Consider the following 23,435-nt stretch of genomic DNA (forward strand, 5'->3'; position numbering starts at 1 on the left):
GAGTTTTCTCTTTCCAGAAATTTCTAGGAAGTTTTTCAGCTACTTTCACTATTAACCAGAAACAAAGTGCACAGAAATCCTTTGCAATAATTCACAAGGAACAGGAGCGTCGATGGGTGAGGGGAAAACTGTCCCTTCCCCTATATTTTGAAAATAACATTTCTGGTCTCTTCTTTTTTTTCAAATATAAAAAAACCTTGCCCTCCGCTTAGGTTTCACCTTGGCCCCCATGATAAACCAAGATCCTTCGGTCGTGTTTGCTAGAAGAAAATTACTGTCTTATGTCAGAACTTGATGAAACTTATATATTTTAAATAAGCATAGAAATAAGAAATAAATAATCAATAAAATCTTAAAAAGTGTCCCTTTCCCTATATTTTTAAATTAAAATTTCTTGTATATTCTTTTTTTTAAATTTTAAAAAACAATTGCCCTCCGCTTAGGTTTCACCTTGGCCCCCATGATAAACCAATATCCTTCGGTCGTGTTTTGAATACTAAAATTAATGTATTATGTGAGAACTTGATGAAACTTATATATTTGAAATCAGCATTAAAATCAGCATTAAATCAGCATTAAAATCTTAAAAACTGTCCCTTCCCCTATATTTTGAAAATAACATTTCTGGTCTCTTCTTTATTTTCAAATATAAAAAAACCTTGCCCTCCGCTTAGGTTTCACCTTGGCCCCCATGATAAACCAAGATCCTTCGGTCGTTGTTGCTCTAAGAAATTTAATTTCTTATTTCATTACATGATTTAAAATATATAATTGAAATAAACATTAAAATCAGCATTAAATCAGCATTAAAATCTTAAAAACTGTCCCTTTCCCTATATTTTTAAATTAAAATTTCTGGTCTCTTCTTTTTTTTCAAATATAAAAAAACCTTGCCCTCCGCTTAGGTTTCACCTTGGCCCCCATGATAAACCAAGATCCTTCGGTCGTGTTTTCTCGACGAAATTTAATGTCTTCTGTAAGAACTTGATGAAACTTATATATTTGAAATCAGCATTAAAATCTGATTATTTTGATGTATCTATTGGTACCAAAATTCCGTTTTCTAGAGTTTCGGTTACCATTGAGCCGGGTCGCTCCTTACTTACGTTCGTTACCACGAACTTTTTGATAAAAGGAGGTTCATTTTCATGAATGAAAGGAGGTCTAGTCATCTCCTTGCTTTGATTTTATGTGGGTGCTTCTTTTTTCCGTCTTTTTTTTTTTTAATGATTTTTATTTCTTTAGCATTTCGAAGGATAAGTTTAGCCTTTTTTTCTCATTTTGTTTTCAAATTTTTATGTGTTTTTTTCGTATTACTTCTTCTTCTTTGTTTTCCATTCATCGTGTATAGCCAGTGTGGTCTTAGAGCCCACTTGATGGTTTAAACAAAGTGGTTATGAAAATATAGTACATAGAAATGACTAATCTAGTCGAAGAATTCTCTAGTCAGCAAAACCCTAAGCTAATAGATAACATCTCAATCAAACAAACTTTAATTACATAAAAATAAACATGGTTTACGCTTATAATTATAGGACACTCACACGGAGTCATTGGTAACACAGTACACAAAGCTGATAAGTTTTCCAGGAAACTTTAATATAGCAGCATCTAAACTTTCTCTTGGGGGAAGATGAGAATCTTCTATCTATCTTAATATTAACGTATCCTAGTTATATAGTTATATAGTAACAGTTGGTAGTTTCATAAAAAGGTTTCACCATTCTTTAGTTAATTCTGGGTAAAGTTTAACTAATAGAATTTTTTTGGTAATTCATATTTGCTCATTTTGTTTACATTATGTTTTGCTACGAGTTTTAGTGTTATATTTGTCAATTTATCGTATATGGCTTCAAATCTTTGATGTAGAAAGCTAATATTAAAATAGTAATTTGCGGCAGGGAAAAAGAGTTGACCTTTGATTAGGATGGAATCAACATAGTCGATCAATAGAAGAAGAGATCTGCGGTTATAAAATCAATTAATTAATTCTTTTGACAAAAACATTTAACTAAATGAACAGAAGCACCAGAAAGAAGGCGACATTCTTCTCTTCATTTATTTCTAATGCTTTCACAAAAAATGGAAATGTTTGATTCTGGAAATTTCCGTTAAAGACTCAGTGAAGACATTTTAGGTCTATGTGATGGGAAAAATGAAAGAAGTGGAGGCTGTTTTCCGACGGATAGTCGACGTTTAACACAATGCCTTCTTATAAGTTATGAGTAGAATATTTTCTGTGGGGTCACTAGCGGCTCAGTAATGTATACTATGGTAAACTATTCTACTTACTAGAAGCACGTTCTGACCGTAAGCTACAGTGCTTGACTAGTTATTTAAATTGTAATTCTAACTTTAGTACTGATTTGGTCATAATATCATCATCATTTTCGCTACTTTAACATTATCATGTTACATGGGTGAAAGCAGTCACTTTTAAAATGGGGTTATCCAACAGAGGAAAAAGTTTCACCCCAAGTTTTGACAAATCTGCTATTTTTTATTATGTTTAGTTTCAGAAATATCTGCAATAAAGGTACATTGAATGCGATCTTACTCTGATAAGACTCAAAATGCTCTCAGGGAGCTTTTAAAGTTAATAAGCTGAAACTCTCTCTGGGGGGGGGGTCAAAGACCTTACGAAACGCTTTTTATACAATACTTCATTAGCTTTGCGAACACCATGTGAGCCACCTATCACGCAAAACCTAAAAAGCCCGACTAGCTTCGTAAAAGACGCAAGAGTGAGTCACATTTGAGCCTTAGATCTGCTGATTCTGTTCTGGACTGCTCTTCAATAAGCTTCTTAATTGAAGACGACTTAACTTCATCCAGGGTCAGGTTGATACCTGGAAAAACCCACATTATTATTATGAATTTACTAAGTGGCGATACAATAAATTATAAAAGACAAACAAAACAAACAAATTAAATCTACTCCAAAAGAACGATATACACTCACACTAGTCAACGAAGATTGGAACATTAGAAGGCACAGCAATGACAGTGGTCAAAAATGGTTCCGAAAAGTAGGTTCTTCAAAAGACTAAGAAACATATGCTAGAATATATCTATCTATGCTAGAGGATTCTAAATATGCTAGAGAATATATTCTAGATTTATATAGGTATAGGTATAGGAAGATATATAGGAGCTGATTTGACTGAACGGAACTGATTCAGTCACTTCAGGGGAGTTTAGCTGAGCCACCTTCCAACAATCTAAAAGATCTCTTCAATGCCTTTGTCCAGGAAGCAGGGCATGAAAACGATGAACCGACAACATTTTCAAAATTAAGATAGCCTAGTTATCACGTACTGAAACGTATAGAACAAGGTAAAAAGTCCTTACGCATAAACTGGCAGGAGGAGCGGTCGCAAAACGTCCCACGATGAAGGCTGAGGCCTAAGTAAGTAAAGTAAGTAGTTTAACAGACCATATATCAACCATAAGTTGTACAAAAATGGGGTTCGAGCCAAACTCTGGGCTATAGTAAAAGAGAGGTTAAGATGGTTAGTGCACATTACATAGAGAGTACACCTGGGGCCAAACAAAAGGCCAGTTGTTCTCCAAGGGGTTGGGACGAAGTCCCAAGAAATATTTAAGGAGAAATAGAGCTTCATAGGAAGGAGTAAAGACTGAAGCTTTGAACAAAACAGGGTGATGGAGGAGCATAATCAGCTGCATTAACCTGAGGCAACTTGGGCCTGCCATGAATTGTTAGAAGTAGAATTACTAGTAGAATCCTCACCGTCAAGACTGGGCTAGAGGCTAATTTGGAGGTTAAACACGATTCGGGCTTTGAACCAGCTTTTATAAGCTACAAACAACGATCTTAAAATTTTCTCCCTTACTTATAAGAGCATTGATACTAATTATTACTACTGTAGTGTTAAACTACTACATACTTGGCTAACTATTGCTGTCTGTGGTTCAGCGCCCAGAACCGTTTTCAATTAAAATTTTACATTCATTTATTTTAAATATTGTAGCTGAATCGCTTTGCTTTATAATTCCACAAACAAACAGACTAAAGCTAAATATGAATTCCAGCCACGCACGGAGAAATTCGAACCGAGGGGGGGGGGTTTGCAAATTTGAAAAACGGTAAACTATACAAAAGATAATAGAAAATATGGAGGAAATTGTAATTACTTTCAGATTTCTGAGTATGAGGAGGGCACGAGACTGAAGGTTCCCCCTATCAGGTGCTTATATGTACATTCTTTTTCGTATTTGGACGAAATAGGAAGATCTGCACAGCTATAGTTTCATGACATAATACACAACAAAGAAAAAAAAACCAACTAGATTTTCATTTAATTAAATTCTACAATAAAACTTTAAACGTGAACCAATAATTGGCCAAGTCAGGTCTATGTTCCAACATACAAATACTAAAAAATTTGAATAGACCACTAAGACATGTTTAGCTATGCAATACCAATCAAGTATATTAAGAACACTATACCAGGTGTAAAGTAAGGATAATGTAGGGCAGTAGGTTCAAAAATATTGGATAGGCGGCAATTTGGGGTACTTAGTAAGCCCATAAAAGTGTATTAGATCAGTGAAAATCTAGACGAAAAAAGGTATCCTCCAAAAAAGCATTTGTCTATCAAATTTCCATTAAAAAAAATGCAATGAATGGGTGCACAAAATGAACCTGAATGGTGCAACAGGAATTGGCAAACTGGCTAACCTGGCAAACATGGCATAAAGGCAAAATTTAACATGAAGCTGATAATTTTAAACGAAATTGAAAACAGAACAGGCAACTGAACATGTATCTTATGTCACTCGCTAAAGTATGTTTTCTATGTGAGTATTCTTTCTTTTTTGTTCACTTTCTTTTACTCCATTTTGAACCTTTGAGTCCTTTCGGGAATAAAAATATTGATTGATAGATTGATTGATGACAGAGAATGATTTGTATATTCCTCAGTTTATTTGTTCATTGCATAACTTATCTACTAAATTAACTTCAGAATACTCTAAAGGGAGTGGGTTTTTAAAAAAAGACTTGCCCTTAGATCCCATTTGCAAAATTTCCAGAGATTTGGAAAATTTGGATGTCTCACTTAAAGAGACTTAGTTTTTGTCTTTGTTCCTAATAATGGTGTTTAGGGCAACTTGAGAGAGAACTTTATTCCTAAAGGGAGCTGAATATGACCCAAATATCCTTTTTTATGGAGCATTAAATGTCACAGAAATATTCAAATTCTGCGTTGCAATTTCTTTCTTCATCTCGATTTAATTTGGTTGCTGGGAAGGTGACAATTTCGCTGTTCTTGTTAACATTTGGGAGACAATTAGCCCCGTTTTGGTTGTCCAATCGGCTTATATCTTATGTCTCTGATATTAATAAACTCTATTCAGATTGTCATTTTTATCGTAATCGAAATGGTAAGATCTTGGAGCTCAATGACTCTATCCAAAAGTGCTCGAATTTGAAAATTGCCTGCCCAAAGAACACTGAAAGGAAGACTTTGGTGATATTTTTGTCCAAATTCCAAGACCACTGACAGAGCAGAAGGTACGTTGGATTCCTGAAGAAAAGGCCTGATCAGAATTGGCAGATTTTTAAATAAACTGTTTTATTTTTTCTCAAAAGATATACGATCTTAGCAGATTGATTAGCCAAAAACGGGCCTAATATCCAACTAGGGTTTTCTGAATTTGGACGCTAAACCATTGCATCAAATTGTAATAGAATCCAAAAAGCAATTAATTGTATGTATGGCTTGTCTGTGGGAACGAAGGAATAGAATTATAAAGCCGCTACCTAGCTATGCAGAAAAGAAAACCCACAAAAATTGATTTGGTTTGCCCAGAAGATCGATTCACAGTTCACTTGTTGCATTATAGCAATTGCAAGAGCCATTGAAATATAAATCTTCCCTTGCCACTTCATGAAAACTATAAATGCGTGCTTACTCAAGACGACATCAGGGCTTGACTGTTAATACTTTTAGCTAATTAATCTTAATTTTAATTAATTATTTTTAAATAATTACTGAACTAATAGCTCATTCCTCACAAGTCCTGATCTTCTACAGGGGCATCGTTTCGGGGGGGGGGGGCGCAGCTACCCCCCCACCAATAATTTTGCAAAAGTAACTATTATATAGCCCATGCCCCTTGACTATCTGGACGTGGACCCTTCCGGCCCCCTACCCAATGAAAATTCTGGACCTACTCCCCTTAGATAGATAACTATCTAGCTAAGATCAGCGTAAAAGTAATTAAAGTATGTTAGAAACACCCAAAACAGAATCTATTCCAGTATGGGAGGGCTGCGGAAACAAGTTTCAAGATTTTGCATTGACAAAAGATACCCATTTCCGAGGCACATACACAAAGGAGGGGGAAGTACTTCCTCAGACTAGAATATAAGAAAGCAAATAAAAGGTTTTGCAAATTTTCACATTACAGTTGCTATTACACCCACAAACTATGAAAATGTGGAATTTTTGCTATGCTAAACTATGTGTCTGTAGTCACGGGCCACCTTCGATATATTTGATAAGAAACAAGAAAAATAGACTTAGCCATCACTCAGACGATAAATTGAGATCTTAAATTCCTCCAGAGCCAATTTCTTGGTATAAGAACACAGATTTCCATAAAGAAAATATGGATAAATAATTACTTAAAATTACTGCTTCATGTTGAATCCTCGTTTCTAAAAGGGTTTTCTTTTACCAGCAGGTTGTCAGGATCACAAGACAGAATAGATAAACCTGACAACAAAGAAGAACAAAAGATTTGTCCAAAAACTGACATTTTAGAAAGGATATTTACGACCTTTCACCCATCATGTTTTTTTAATACTTTTAAGAAGTACAAGAGAAAAAATTAACCTAAACACCACGATTAATGTACCTATATGAAGAAAAAAAATGAGCGGAGGAAAAGAAAAGTTGAATTTTCAATTGATTCGTATCGAATGAAGCAGCGAAAAGAAGGGGAGAGACAAGGGGGTCCAGCACTTGCCCTCAACTTTGAGGTACTAAAAATTCATAAAAGAATAGGAAGTTCTTTCATGAAAAAAAAAAAGATATTTGGACCAAACACATTTAAAACACTTTTGTGATAAAGAACCATTGTTTTTCTCATAAAGTTTGATTTTATCGAGCCGATGGTTGAAGAATATTGGAAGAAGGATTATTCGAACAGAAACTTGAAGTTTTAGTGCCCATTTTCAGTAGCAAAACAGATCATGCCGAAGCAAAGTGCCATTGTTGGTCATTTTTTATCACAAGATATCTAAGGTCAAAATGCTACAGAACAAAATTCCAAGACCTCTAATTGGTTTAAGACAATCATAAAGCTACACAGCAAGGTGGCGCATTAATCCCTAAACTTACATACTATCCACGCAAAGAAAGTCGTATTTTAGTCTGTATGTACAGTAATAATGAGTTAAACAGTATTGCATAGTCACACTCCAGCTATTAAGAGGGAGGCAAGTGGTTTTTTGAAGGTGGCGGGTGCCTGGAGACTCAGAAATCTTTTGCAGACTTATCTTCCTATTCTTCAAAACTTTTTTCAACTGTCAAAAAACACCCTGAGCGTTGGCTATTCTGCTTTTAACATCTTCACTGCTCCAACCATCTTTACTAATAATACTACCAGGGTAAGATATTTCATTTGAAGACAACTAGGTGTTTTCATATTTAATAAGTTTCAAGATCCTAAAATTTACGAATAGACTGACACTGATATAAATTAGCAAATAAATCATTTAAAAAGTCAGTGTTCAACCTTGGTCTATAGAATTTCACCAACAATTCAATTTTATGTTATGCTCATGCTCACGTCGCATTAATCAGTTTTTAAAATAGAAACCCATTACACATACAGTATATGTATTCTACCCACAAAATTCATTTCTTGTTTAACAGTATTTTATCATAGATACCTGCAAGCAAATAACAAAAATATGAAAATCCTGCAAAAATATAACAATCCTGGGAGTACCAGGGCCGGATTTAAAGCTTCGACGCTCCTAGGCCCAATTGTTTTTGCCGCTCCGTTTTTGCAAGATTTTCGGCGAAGTCCCCGAAAATTCGGGGATAGTGGAAGCACTGAACGGAACGCACCTGATGAGCCAAAAGTAATGAAAGGGAGAAGTGATACTGAACTCTCATCATTCTTGGAAGAAATCAGACAGTTTATAAGTGGCCACGGAATTCCTGTGTTGTTTTAAAATCACTTCTTTGAATAGGCTGCATGGCAGCGGGGTGCTCATAGCACTTTGACAATAAATAAAATTGGCCCAGTTTTGTTCAGAAAAAAAAAAATCCAACAGTGATAATTTATTGAGTCCCCTGGCGTTGCTCACCCCTAAGCCCGGGCCTAGTGGGCCTATTGGTAAATCCAGGCCTGGGGATTATCATATGATCTCGTTAATTTTAGAGATTTATTTGCTATGAATTGCTTTCAACAGCGAACATTATTTGGTCGAGAATTGAATCAGATAACGAAGCAGATAAACTAGATATAGTGGCTTCAATCACGTGTGCAGTATTTAAAATTACTCTACGAAATTTTTAAGGTACAGGTTCAAAAACATTTTGTCAATATCAACTATAGTCTCCCCCACCTCATAGGAAAACAAAAGCCTTTCCATATGTGACAATAAAAAACCCCCAGAAGATCAATCATTTTCACTAATTTTCAGGAAATATGTCCCTTGATTAAAGGTACGAAAATATGTGGCACGAACGTAATTTGTCACCGGTTCTATTGAGTTTGTCTATTTCGGTCAAAGGTCCAAGATCAAATCGCACTGCGTTGATTACCTAACGAAAGCCAATTATGACTCACCGGCGGATCGAGGGGGGGTCCCCCCTAGACGGGCTGTAATTTTTTTTTACTGCACTTGCGGAAGTTTGCAATAACGCATGTTTTATCTACTGTAACTAGACTCTAAAACCTTTTTACATTACGTTCATTCCACAGTTTTTCCTCCAGTGCCACATCTCGTCAGTCGCTTCCCTGTTCGAGACGCAACGTAACCGGTTCTGAATGTTCTGAAATGTCAAAACAAACATTTCTTTCCAGTCTATAGTGATATTTAATATGCGTCTGTCATGAGGACTTTCGCCGTTTAAGTGATATTAATGTCGGGAAAACGCGGAGAAAGGACTCTTGGCAGCTTTGTCATTTCAAAGTCTAGCAGAACGGATAGTGTAACTGTAACTGCAAGTAGCTCTTCAATTAGTTCTGTTGGAAGTGACGAATATAGACGAATTCCGGACACTTTGCAATCTTCTGTTAACCACGTAAGCGTTCAGAGTGATCATCCAACAACACCCCCTCCCCTACCCTGTTTCCATGGAAACTGTCGATTGGATACCAAATGCCACATTCTGTTCATTTAAAGCGGGGGAAAGCTGAAAAAAGGTACTTGAACGATTCTCATTTGCAGAGTTTCCGCTAGCTTGTATATTCTGTTGCCCAGAAAGGCCTTTTTTGCAAATACTGCCTTCGTTTTGTAACTGGAGCTAGCGAGGGTTCAAACAGATAGGTTGCCCTACAAAAGTTGGTCACAAAGCCTGTCACAAAATTTGCTAAGTTACTGGGAAAAGATGGACAGTACATGATACTTCCCAGTACCATTATGACACAGTAGAAGCTGGAAAGTCGTTTCTAAGAGCCTACCATTCTCCGCACGAATATGTAAATAACCGCGTTAACGAACAGCGAATGAAGAAAGTAATAGAAAACAGAGAGAGGCTTAAACCAATTCTGGAATCGATCATATTTCTAGGAAGGCAGAATATTCCACTGAGGGGCCATCGGCGTGATGGCAGCTTAAATTTGGATGACATGCCGCTTTCCAAGAAAGGAAACTTCCGAGAACTACTACGTTATCGTGTTGAAAGTGGCAACATTAAATTAAAGGGACAACTGAAAACATCAGAAAAAATGCTACCAATATCAGCAAAACAACTAAAAACCAGTCGATTGAGTGTTGTGCGAAAAGATTCATAGGTGTCATTCTAGAGAGAGTAAAGTCAGCAAGGTATTACAGCATCATTTTCGATGAGACAACAGATATGTCACATTCATCGCAACTTAGTTTAGCTCTCTGCTATGCCTTAAATAACCATTGACACGAGGACTTCATAGGTTTTGTTGATGTTCATCATGCCACCTTCGAAAGTTCTGCTGTAGACAAAGAGCCGACTGTCAACGGAAAAGTGATTGGCCAGCTAGTTCTAAGCCTCTTGGAAGAAATGGGTTTGAATCTACTTGACTGTGTTAGAATCGGGACGGATGGGTGTGCAATGATGGTATCAAATAACTGCGGTGCTGTAGTGGAAATTCAGAAAAAAATCTAAAAACGCGTCTCGTTGTCCCTGCTTTAACCACGCCCTGAACCTTTCTTTTTCAAGAAGCTCAGCTGTTTCAAGCATCAGAAATGCCATAGGCATTATAAAAGAAGTTGTTGCATTTTTTAATGCATCTATGAAGAGAAATTACATCTTGAATAAGGTTCTGAAGGCTGAGCTCACGGGAATGTGCGAGACGAGGTGGATCGACCGGCACGTGTCATTTATTTAGTTTGTGTCTGAATTTCCAAAAATCATCCCGTCTTTGAAACACATCAGTCACTGGAGTGAATCAGTAACCGCTCCGAAGGCAAAGACGCTTGTGGCAGCGTTACATAGTGCGGAATTCGTGGTTTCCTTTCAGTGTCTACGCAGCATTTTTGCCGTGACCTTACCTCTTAGTCTGCTATTCCTGAAGAAGACTTTGGACTTGGGTGCTGCCGATGGCCACGTTTCGGATCTTTTAGATGTTCTAGAAAAGCGACGGGAAACGTATGACGAACAGTTCGCATTAGCATTCGAGCAAGTAAAAGGATTGTCAGATGAAATCGAATTGTCTGTTGAAGTTTTGAAGTTCCAAGGATTACACAAAGACAGATTCATTGAAATAATCCTCCTTATACTACGCCAGAAGAATATTATTGACGTGGTGTTTTTCTACCTATGCTCAACTCAGTCATAAGTGACTTAAAGAGCCGATTCTCAAGAGGCACGCTGAACTCTTTCCGGTTAACCGTACTGCTGCCATCAAATATTGTGAATTGAACTGATGATTTGCTGCAATCTTCCGTCAAAGAGGTCTCTAGCATGTACGGTCAATTTCTTGGTTTAACCGTGTTGTTTACCAGCACAACGCTTGTTTTGGCAGAAGTGCATATGTGGAGAAGTAGGAGGCTTCGGGTTAAAAGAGAAGGAGGTATTTTCCTTGTTCAGCGGAAGAAACTGCCAAGGAATGTGACAGAGACCTTTATCCTTATGTCAGCTCACTTCTTGCTATTTTCATATCTCTTCCAGTGAGCGTGGCATCTGCCGAGCGTAGCTTCTCAACTTTACGCAAACTGGAATTCTGGCTCAGAACACAGATGGGGCAAACTAGACTCAGTGGTTTGGCCCTCCTTAATGTGCACCGTGACATCGATATCAGCATTGACAGGGTGAACGACAGGCTTGCAAACACTGGAGCCAGGAAGCTTGAATTTTTCTTGTAAAGAGTTATCAGTTGATCAAGTACAGTTTTTGTAAGCATTATTGTAATATATGAAAACTCCATATTCTTTAAATAAGAGACCGACAGAGACACTTAAAACGCGAAAAAAACAATCAGCCTTGTTTGGCCGATAAAAAGGACACTACCCCCACTCTTTTCGGTAAGAGTCGCCCCCCCCAAGGCTGGATCCACTCCTGTTATGACTATGGATTGTTTTAATGAGGAGAAGGCGCAGTCTCGTAGTTTCAAAAAACAATCTTACTGCGTCATTCGTTCATTCTAAAAGTTATAAGTGATATTTGAACGGTTGTAAAATGTGAGTTAAATTGTAAGTTTGGAGGGCCAAAATTGATTACAAGGTTTACAAAAGAAAAATAAGATACAAAAAAACAATAAAATAGCGTCGTATGTTTTAGGGAAAATTATCGTAGAAGGGTTTACTCGAACAAAAAATTACAAATTCAATGTTCTTTTTCAGTATTTCTGGCATTTTGTCCTATAAAAAAGCAATTTCAGCTCACTAACGGCCGAAATTTAAAATCCCGAGAACCATTGAAAGGGTATTCGGACAGCCTTCCAGCCTCAGAGACCGTACTGGCACGCAACACGACACTCGTTCCTAAGTATACATGCAGGCCGTAAAAAAGGACCGTTATTATGCACCGTTTTTCAAATAAACAAACGAATATGGTGTCACATAGTTTCACACCAGCTATTAAGATGGTTACCAGCAGATTCCTCAATGGCAAGGGGAGGTGCCTTTGGCCTCTAAATACGTTTGAACCACATTGAAACTCTGGCCTCCTTTCTCTGGGAATATATATATATATATATATATATATATATATATATATATATATATATATATATATACATATACATATATATATATATATATATATATATATATATATATATATATATATATATATATATATATATATATATATATATATATATATATATATATATATATATATATATATATATATATATATATATATATATATATATATATATATATATATATATATTTAAAGCAAAGTAATCATATATTTTTAGATATATTTCACCAGATATATTTTTAGATCCTTTTTATTACTCATTCCCGGTACAAAGAGGTATGGCCTTCATAGTCATATTTTAGTCTATAATCACTTTCTATTCCTTTAGTCGATAATCATATTTTAGTTCATAGTAATTTTTTCTAGTCATTTAGTGTACAATCGTATTTTAGTCTATAGTCATTTAGCCTATGGTCGTATTTTAATCTACAGTCACTTTTTCTAGTCATTTAATAGATAATCATATTTTATTTTATAGTCATTTTTTCTAGTAATTTTGTCCATAGTCATATTTTAGTCTAGTCATATAGTCATATGGTCATCCGCTCATTGATTAATTTTTAAGACTAGCGAAAAACTACCACATAGCTGATAATTAGCGAAATTTCCGTAACAAAGGAAACATTATTTTATGTGTTTTGACGGAACAGTCTAACTAACATTTAAACAAAAAAAAATCAAATACAGATAAATACATTAAAAAAATAGAAAAGACAAGATTAGAAAGAAACACACAAGAAAAAATGCAGGTATCTTGCTACAAAAAAACACGCCTTTTACTAAAAGACTGTTTTTATGGCTAGCATTGCTAAAACTGACTGTCTTGACAACGGGATCTACAGCAATTAAAAATATCCTTTTCATTAAAATAAAATTGTAACATCGTAAAATATTTACGATGAAAGACTACACACAAAAAGCTGTCTATCCCCAGATATATTTTTAGACCCTTTCTATTATTCGTTTCAGTACAAAGAGAAAAGAGCCCAAACAAAGATATATAATGTTTTTATATGACAAGAATATAACTCACTATTCATCTTCTTCACAATCGTTTCTATGGCCTTCATTGAATCTAATTTTAACGATGTCTGCATTGCGTGCCCTGAAAGAAATGAGTGGGATGGAAAAAGAATGCAGAACGTATTGGTGAGCAAGTTACTGCGCTGAATTTTGACATTTTTCTTCTTTTTTGGGGAGGGGGAGGGGATTGGGAACTTTTCTTAAAATTACGTTTATCTGTTTGGATAAAACTTCAAGAAAGAAACAACATTTCTCTGTCATAGAAGTATGAACTTCCTTTTAAAAAGTCGGTCAATACAAGATATTACAAAATTCCGAGATTTTCTTTTTTAAATGAAGGCATTGGGATAAATGAGATTCAAAATATAGCATTGAGTTTCATTGGTTTTCAAGAGACCAATTTATATAAAAACCCCAGAATATGGGGTTATATAGAAATTTATATAATTTCTACCCCAATTATATATAGTAGTGTTACTACAAGAAACCCCAATTTATATAGAAACCCCAAAACCCTGAAAGAGTACGACGATCTATTTTTTTTTTTCAGCATGACATCCTAAAGAGAGATAGAAAAAGTCAGACAGCCTTATGTCGGTCACATTTTCTGCAAACCAGAAAAAAGCTAAAAAAAAGAAACAACAACCCTTTTTCAGAAGGTTCTGGAAGTGGCGGATCATAGGCAGCGCAATAGCGATACCTAAGTAAAGAGCGAAGTGGGTTCTATGCACTACTTCTTTTTTATTTTAGTACTTTTTTTCACCAAGCCACTTCGTATGGAAGGAGTTGTCGTGGAAACTCTGGTGGGGGTTCACTCGATTGAAAATCAAAGTTCTAGTACTTTTATTGAGAGTTAAAAGTAATTGGAGGATAACAAAACCCCTTACACGCCCATTTTGCTGCACTCTCCCTAAGACGTTCGATCAAAATTTAGAGATAGCCATTGTTTTCATTATAGATAAAAGGTCCCATAACTATGCCTCTAGGGAAGACTTGACACGCTACAGTCCTTGGAACAAGGGATGTCAGTCATACAATTTGCCGTTAGTTTACATATAGGCTTTGTAATTGGGAATGGGGGCCATGTTTTATCCTGGGTCTTCAAAACAGCTATGAGAATTAATGCAAAACTTTCAGGGAATGTTGAACATTATTAAAATAGCACTGTGCACGTAGATTGTCAAAAAAGCGCATCAGTAATATCTCAGATACGCCTCAGGGTATTAAGTTGAAACTTTCAGGGCATGATTAGGGGGATGTTCAACTTACCACAAGGCAATATGCACATACTATCACTATTACTACTACACCTACTACTACTATTAACGATAAAGGTATTAAGGTGAAACTTTCAGAGTATGCTGAGGAGGAAGTTAAACAAAACCAAGACACACTGTGTGCACGCAGGTTGTCAAAAGCGTGCATCAGCAATATCTCAGGAACGACATAGAATATTAATTTAAAAGTTTCAGGCATTTTTAGGGGTAAATTGAACAGACCAAAAGGAACTGTGCGCAAGCTACTACTGCTGCTTCTACTACCACCACTTCTGCTACTACTATTACCACTACTGTACTATACTGTTACTAATACTACTATTACGACTGTTACTGCTATCAAGGCTAAAAGTAATGAGGTGAAAATCTCAGGGAATTTCGAGGGAGATGTTGAGTTACATCAAAACACACTATGTCCATGTAGGTTATCAAAAGAGCGCATAAGCAAAATCTCAGGAACAGCGTAAAACATTAAGTTGAAACCTTCAGGGGATGTTGAGGACGGGTTGGGGGGGAGGGGGTGCACTAACCAAAAGTCTACAGTCATCAGCCTAATTACTAGACAGAATGCCAAAATTCAAATAGACCAAACAGTTCCTGATCGATCTAAACTTTAGGACCGAAGGGCTACATTCTCGTTATAAGAAAGACTTACCGGATCGATATTCTCTATATTTATTTTTTATATGTGAGCCACATGTTTCTTTCATTTTGATCCGAGATCGTTTTTATTCTTATTATTATTTATTTTTTTATGAAGTTATTACGATGAATAGCTGTTGAATCTAACATTCAGTTTCCTTGGTTTTCAAGACCCAAACTAATAAGGAACACCTTTGACATATATTCGTACAAAAATCTATGTTTACAGCTTGACACTCTAAAGAGGAAGATGGTTAAATTCAGACCGTCTAATATCGAAACATTTTTTTAGACAAACAACTTAAAAAAGCAACAATTTTTGCAGATGCTGCGGAGATGGAGAAGGTGGCGAATCTTTAAAAAAAAAAAAAATCTGCAAGTAGGAGCTAGCCTTATAAACGTGTCTCTCCACTGCTTACATATGCTCCAATCTCTGTGCAGAAGAGGGAGGGGCTTAAGGGTTTCAAAATTTCTTTCGATCAGCCTAATTACTAGACAGAATGCCGGAATTAGAATAGACGGGGCGCAACAGTTGAATTACTGCATACCGACCGAAAAAACCGAACGAATATCATCATTTGCTATCATGTGCTTTGAACTTTGTGACAAGGATTACATTCTCGTTGTCCTTACGTCTATCCTATACACCTCTATCCTCACACTATCCTATACCAGAAGAGCTTATTAGCTCTCAATCAAACATAATAAAAACTAGCATCTAAGGATTTTATTCTAAGGATAGTCTTCAGCCTATCTGTTATATTGTTGCATCATACACATAATACTCATTTCTGGATTTGTCAAAATCCACGGAAAACATGAAACGGAATACATAGTCTAGTAAAAATGTGGTTTAACCTCAAACAATTACTATACAAATGATTCTTTCGCTATCTGACAAAAAAATATGTGCTGATTCCAAATCCGAAAAGTTTGCTGCTCTAGCTTTCTCACAAATTTGATTTTTTTTTTTAGGTTAAGGGTGAATTTTTGAATGTAAAGAATGCCATCCTGAAAAGACGATTCCGAATTTAGGAAGTGGTTTACAGGTAACAGAAGTTTTTCTAATGTGACATAGTCGTACGCGTTACTTTGTAATTGTGACCAAAGGGTGCCAGTTGCTACAACACTTGGAACCAATAGTATACTTTGGGCGCAAAATCTTGGAATATATAGGGGTGAAATTAAAATAAAAGAAACAAGACAAGCTGTACAAGAAATACAGAAAAATAATAATAAAGATAATAATAATAATTATAATGATATTATAATAACAATAATAATAATAAAATAATAATAATAATGAAGATAATAATAATAAAAACGAAAATAATAGCCTCGACAAATATTTATTTTGGTTGAAAAAAAAGATAAGAAATCAAAAACAAGCAGAAGCCCTCTTTCCCTCGTCATCATCATTGGTTGCAAAACTTTATGGTTAAAAAAAACGACCATTGACAAAATTTACGTTCCAAGCATGACTTATTTTTTTTAAGAAAACCTCTTTTTTCTTACTTTTAGCGGTAGGCTTACTAAAGTTATTTAGCAATCTCTGATAAAGGCTACTGAAATGAAATGAAAACTGAGATCCGTAAAGAAAAGTCCTCAGTATATCTGTTTTATCGTTACTTCACAGATAAGGCACTTCTGAAGTTGTCAAATTCTGCATAAACCATGAAACGGAACATGCAAGCTTTTCCATGAGACATAATTATATTTGTTACTTCACAACGGTTAAAGCTGCTGCAATACTTCAAACCTGGATTTCAATTCAAGATTTTACCAAAAGCTAAATATAACTTTTAATGTCAAAGACTATGGAATACTGATGGTATTTAGCTTGATATTTGAGGAATGAAAACAATCAACACCATTTAGCATTTTCGAAAAAAACTAAAATAGCCTGGTCTTTTTAATATTCCCCTGTAAAGCTATGCTGCTTTTGGAGCTACTGATGTAGACATTTTACTATTAGCACAGGAGGGTCTGAGAGTGAAATAGAAATTCTAAATTATTAAAAAATTCCATGAAATAAATTAGGCACAAGAAATAAAAAGAGCGTGACACTGGCCGAAATAAAGCGAAAGAAACTAATTTGTTCAGGCTAAGCAGACCCATCCATCTCGTTGAAATTTTACATCTTTTCGAACTAATTATATTTTCTATTTTCTAAGTAAATAATTACATTTTCTGAATAATTAAATTAAAATAAATAATTGAATAAATAAATAGCTGTCGGAAAATACATAGCATCCTAGGTAGACATATCTTTTAGATATATTTCAAATAAATGAAAGAAATCCGAACAAAGGCTCTAGTTTTTGTTTTAATTAAAGGGTCCACGGGCCTTCAAACATTTTAAAAGAGTCCACCAAGCCCAAAATTTCGAAAAGTCCAAGAATCACCAATGAAAACGTTACAAATAAGAACAAAAAGACAATCTCACCTAAGTAATAAATAGGAAATTTCAGCAAAGCATCAATGTTTTCAGTAAAGAGTGAAAGATCCAATGTTTCTACTATCCTTTGAAGGGATCTGACAGTGGCCAGTTGAATCTTCCAATGCACGTTAGACGTAGAAAATCCTATCAACTTCATCAACTTCTCAAAGTACTCCACTAGAAAGCGAAACTTGCATTATACGGACAAAATTTTGTACTGATTCCAAAACTTAGACTCATTTCAAACGTCTTTTTCTCGACTTTCCAATTCCAATGAACAACAAAACTTCCAGCGTTTGTGTAGCCAATAAATGGAAAAAATAGCTTTAATTGCTATATCAATACATAGCTAAGTCAAACTTTCAGTGACTATATAATTATTCTATTCAGAACTTCTACAGATTGCGCATGTAACAGTAAATGAAAAAAGGCAGCTTCTATTTGCTAAGCCCTATTATTACATATTATTTAGCCCTATTATTATAGCCCTATTTTGCTATTTGCTAAGCCCTATTATTGCATAGCTAAGGCCAACTAGGTCCTTCTTAAGGTTTGTTAGAAACACGTGACGTACACACAGCATCATTTTCATCATTTTTTAATATTTATAACAAAACTTAATGACAATCTAGCACAGAATGTATTTATTGATATAGTAAATGAAAAGCCACTGAACGGAAAAACTAAAAGCTCTACCTACTTGGTAAATCAAGAATAATATTTTGTGAAACTCGTGTTTCCACTATATATTAAGTTGTACACTATTTGTGTACAAAATAAAAAAAAAAAGAAATTAGTTTCAAAAAGGGTTTTTCTTAGGGGTGCGGAACGCTACATAAGGCCATAGCCTATTCATTTAAAAATCCACAGAAAATTGTTCCTGTGAGGAAAGGGAAAAAGAAAGAGGGGGGCAAGCATAAAAAACTGAATTTTGTGTACCTGTTTTTTGAAGCGAGAGGTTGATCTATGTAAACTAATATAAGAAAAATAAAATAAAAACTTTAAAGAGAGATTTTTAAACTTAAAGCTATCTAATTTCTCTAGTAAAAAAAAACTCAATTTTTGGATACTAAACCGATTATTGGCGAAAAAAAATGCAACCATTAAAAAGAAATAACTTCCCAACGATTGATGAACTACAATAGCTGTTGAATTATTTATATAGCGTGTAATGTTGTCTAGTTGTTTGATGATGGTAAGCCAGTTTGATGTTACTAATTCCTGAGGTTGTTTTAAGTCTATTATAAATGAGCTTATTACCATGTAATTGACAATACGATACTAGCGTCATTTTTAATGCTATTACAGAGAATAAACTACTACTACTACTACTAACAACTCACCACAGCAACAAGGCACCTGAGGCCAACACAGCTATGCACGCTCCTCCTACATCCTAATCTATTCAAAGCCTCCCTCCTTATACCCTCTCAGGAAGTTCCCATTTCCCTTAAATCTTTCTTTACGACATCCTCCCACCCCAACCACGGACGACCAGCTTTCCCTTTAGCCCAAGACGGTTGGCCGAAAACGAACCAGCTTCGGCAATCTGTCATCCTTCATCGGCAAAACGTGCCCTAGACATCTCAACCTTTCTCTCATTATAGCCCTGGAAAGCGGGATTGAACCACACTTTTCGTATAGCCTGTTCGTATATACTGTTTGAAATACGGTCAGTCAGTCGGGTACCCAAAACAATCCGTGGATAATTCTCTGGAAAACATCTAGCAATTTTCGTCCATTTCTTTTTGGAGCGCCCATGCTTCAGAACCATATTTGAACACTTACATTACTGCAGCTTCCAATATTCTAATCTTGGTTTGCAGACTTATCTTTCTATTCCTCTAAACTTTTTTCAACTGTGAAAAAACGCCCTGAGCCTTGGCTTTTCTACTTTTAATATCTTTACTCCTCCCACCGTCTTTACTAATACTATTACCAAGGTAAGTGAATCTGTCCACTTGATAAATCTTTTCGTTACCCAACGTCACCTTTTCATCTTCACTTATTCCTAGCCTTAGTGACTTAGTCTTCTTAACATTAATTTTCATACCTATTCTAACACCATGAACTCAAAAACCTCTAAAAGTTCATTCATTTTGTTACACTTTCATCTAGGATGCTTAAATCATCAGCATAATCTAAGTCCAGGAGAGTTTTTCTTCTTTATTTTATTCTGCGTTCTCCTATTGCCTTTCCTTTGCTCCTAAACACAAAGTCCATCAAAATGATCCATATAAAGGGAGATAGAACACAACCCTGGTTAACTCCAGATTTAATGCGAAACCAGCTGCTATTTTCTACTTTAACCGCATCAGTGTTATTCTCGTACATAGCATTAGTCACTTTAATATATTTGTCCGGTATACCATACAAGGATAAGACCTTTGCCAAATCTCTTCTATCAACAGAATCGAACGCTTGCTCATAATCTATAAAACTGAGGACTAAGAGCGTTTGATAACTCAGGCACTTCTCAATTATAAACCTAAGAGTGAATACCTAGTCGACATATCCTCTACCCTCCCGAAAGCCGCATTGTTCTTCTCTTAAAACTTTGTCTACCTTAACTCTCACTGTCAGTAAGATTTTAGTGACCAGATTTGCACTCTGAAATCAACTAATACCGTAATTATCCCAAGTATTTATCTTTATCTCACATCTAATACTCCAACAGCTCCTCTAAACATTTCTCTTCTTTTTATTACGCTTTTCCATTCACTATTCATCTTCTTTTTCTTCTTGTTTAGAATGCTATGGGGGCGCTTTTGCATAACTTCATCACTGGAATCAAAGTCAAGTCCTGCAACGGGTTGCTGCGGCTGAGTCAAACTCCGTATTTCCAAGCAGAGATCAAAACCCCTGCGCCACTATAGAGATTTATTATTTATTTCTTGTTTGCAGTTTTTTATCTCTCTGGATGAGGTTCAGGTACTAGCCAATTAGAAAATTCTAGGAAAAATTCTGAATGGCTCGGCCTTGAAAAAGTTCAAATTCACTGAACTTTAGTTCAGGGTCAATCCAGTTCTGGAAGCTAGCTAAATCTCTATTGCGAATGTGTTTGTTTCATCTGATTCTAAAATAGCGCTAGCTCAATCTCGGTATTAACCTAATTATAAATGGGCTTTTAGCAGACTTCTGATCTCTATATATTAATTCCACATGATAAAAACTGGCTATAATAAACGCAGTTGAACAGTTCTATCCAAAACAGTCAGAAAAGAACACATTCAAAAATAAATAACAGCAATAAGTCGTAGCACGCATTTTTGGACAGAAAAATCAATAAAATTTGTGTGATATAGAATAGGCCCAATTAAACGTGTTTGCCGTTTAAACTATAGGTCTATTAATTCATAATAGACAACACACAGCACGTGTTTTATGAAGCCCCTTACACTATTTCTTCTATACCGCGAGCAACAGTTTCCTTAAGGAGTTTGCAGAAGGTAAAACCGGCTATTTAGGTCTAGGCTATTTATCATTGTGCTGCTCACCTCCTCACGTACAATAATGCTTTTCTGTATTATTTGGTATCTATTCAGATAATAAATCTACGTTTTAAATAGCCTACCAGACTACTGATACTGACGGGTATAAAACTTATATACCTTGTACATTTCGGTCTTCTGGCCACGCCTTTCCTAAAGCCTCAATTGCAACAATTTGAAGTTCAAGAAGCTCCTTTTGGTCAATTTCTTCATCTTCTTCTTCCTTTGGTGGAATAATAATAGGCTCAGTGGCATCAATAATTAAACTGAATTTTTTAAATTTTAAAGAAGCTGCTATTCGGCCGCACGCTGACAGTGCGCATGATTTGTAATCTGTATTACCCCGCTTCATTTCTCGTAGAATAAGATCCATGAGTTCTGATCCATCAGAAACACTTTCATCAAACCTAAAATGTCAAACGAAATTAAATATGAATATATTTATACGTAGGCTATACATTTCTTTTAACTAAAAATTATGTCTAATTTAAAAGTAAAATCATCCCTTTTGTATCCAGTAAAAATAGTATGTGTTTTTGAATGTTTATAGGTGTTTAATTAAAAATATATTTCAACCAAACATTTAGGTTCAATTAAAAAAAAAAAAAACAACCTATAAATTATTTTTCCCATTTCACCTACTTTTAGGCCTTGGTCGTTAGAAAATGTCGACCACTCCAATTTTTCCCAATTAATTTTCTTAAGTAATGCCAAAATTATTACTTGAATTTTAGTGGGATTCCAGTACAATATTTCAACTTGGCTTAAATTTTTTTTTTGCTATGCGTATATTTTACAACCTTTTTTGTCTTGAAGGAGTAAAAGAGAATAATAAAGGCTTACATATCAGTCAGGCCTTTCCACTCAATGTGTTTTGACTCTTTGATTTTTTTTTTTTTTTCTCAATTTGCCACGAAAAAAAAAAAAAAACATCGACCATTGTAGTTTTTACACGACTCCATTCTTATATTTTCTTAATCTATTTGATTCGGCTAGTACCAATCAAATAACAAGCGAATAGTCTCACCCGTAATAAGTCTGTAAGTGCCGAAAAATATCTAATACGTGATTAAATATGGTTTACGTTACATTTTGTTTAAGCTATTCAGATTTTTTTAAACAACAAAATAAGATTGCAATAATTGTACACACAGTAATCATAACTGTACGATTTAGTAAAACTACTAACAACTCACTGCAAAACTAAGCCAACTGAGGCCAACACAGCTATGCACGCTCCTCCTACACCAAAATCTATTCAAAGCCTCCATCTTTACACCCTCGCAAGAAGTTCCAGTTTCCCTTAAATCTTTCCTAACGATATCTGATAATAAAATCAGTTTTAACGATAATAAAATCAGTAAAACATCAGTAAAAAGTGCAAATATTAACTAATGAATGACAGTGGTATTTAAAATATAGTTTGTAATGCCACAATGTATGTTACATTAACGCTACAATAAGTATTTCAACCAAAACTATACAAACATTTGTCAGGCCTATCAGAGGCAACGCTATAGTGTTGCCTATAGTAAAGGCCATTCGGCTCCAATGTTTTATTATTATTATTATCATTATTACTTTTTTTCCAGAGGCACTTTATATGGAAGGGGTCGTCGTAAAAACTTCAAAAGGGGGCTCATTCGATTGGAAATTGAGAGTTCTAGTGCCCTTTTTAAGGGTCAAAAGTGATTGGAAGGCAACAAACACCCCTTCCACGCCCACCATTTCCCCAAACACATCCAATAAAAATTTTGAGATAACCATTTTGTTCTACGTAGTTGATTTCCAGATAGAAATTATGTTTTTGAGGAGGACACTCCCCCACAGCCCTCAGGGCAAGGGTTGTAAGTTATGCCCTGGGGGCATATAAGGTTTTTATAGAAGGCGTTGTCGTAGAAACTTCAAAAAAGAGCTCATTTGATTGGAAATTCAAAGGGCTAGTGCCCTTTTTGATAGTCGAAAGTGATTGGAGGGCAACTAACCCCCCTCTCACGCCCCCCTTTTCCCCAAACACATCCAATCAAAATTTTGAAATAGCGATTTTTTTCAACGTGGTTGAAAATTCTGGAAATTGGGTCTTTGAGGATGACAGAGCCAACCCTCCCCCAAGCCCTCAGGGCAAGGGTTGTAAGTTATGCCCTGGGGGCATATAAGGTCTTTATAG

At 35.4% G+C, this 23,435-nt stretch overlaps 1 protein-coding gene across 1 annotated transcript in view; it reads right to left on the reverse strand.

Annotated features, from left to right (window-relative positions):
- Positions 1-1,477: 1,477 nt before the first annotated feature.
- LOC148939501 (proteasome adapter and scaffold protein ECM29) overlaps positions 1,478-23,435 on the reverse strand; it is a 157,742-nt gene continuing 135,784 nt past the window's right edge. The window contains exons 26-29 of the mRNA XM_089106894.1: positions 21,389-21,675; positions 17,784-17,954; positions 13,429-13,500; positions 1,478-2,849 (exon numbers count right to left, since the gene is read on the reverse strand). Of these exons, the coding sequence (XP_088963020.1) occupies positions 2,722-2,849; positions 13,429-13,500; positions 17,784-17,954; positions 21,389-21,675 (658 nt within the window). The 3' untranslated portion in view covers positions 1,478-2,721. The remainder of the gene's footprint in view (positions 2,850-13,428; positions 13,501-17,783; positions 17,955-21,388; positions 21,676-23,435) is intronic.

The sequence above is a fragment of the Artemia sp. Qi Xiang Cuo genome, chromosome 21, assembly GCF_049724085.1.
Source record: "Artemia sp. Qi Xiang Cuo chromosome 21, ASM4972408v1, whole genome shotgun sequence".
Taxonomy (NCBI): domain Eukaryota; kingdom Metazoa; phylum Arthropoda; class Branchiopoda; order Anostraca; family Artemiidae; genus Artemia; species Artemia sp. Qi Xiang Cuo.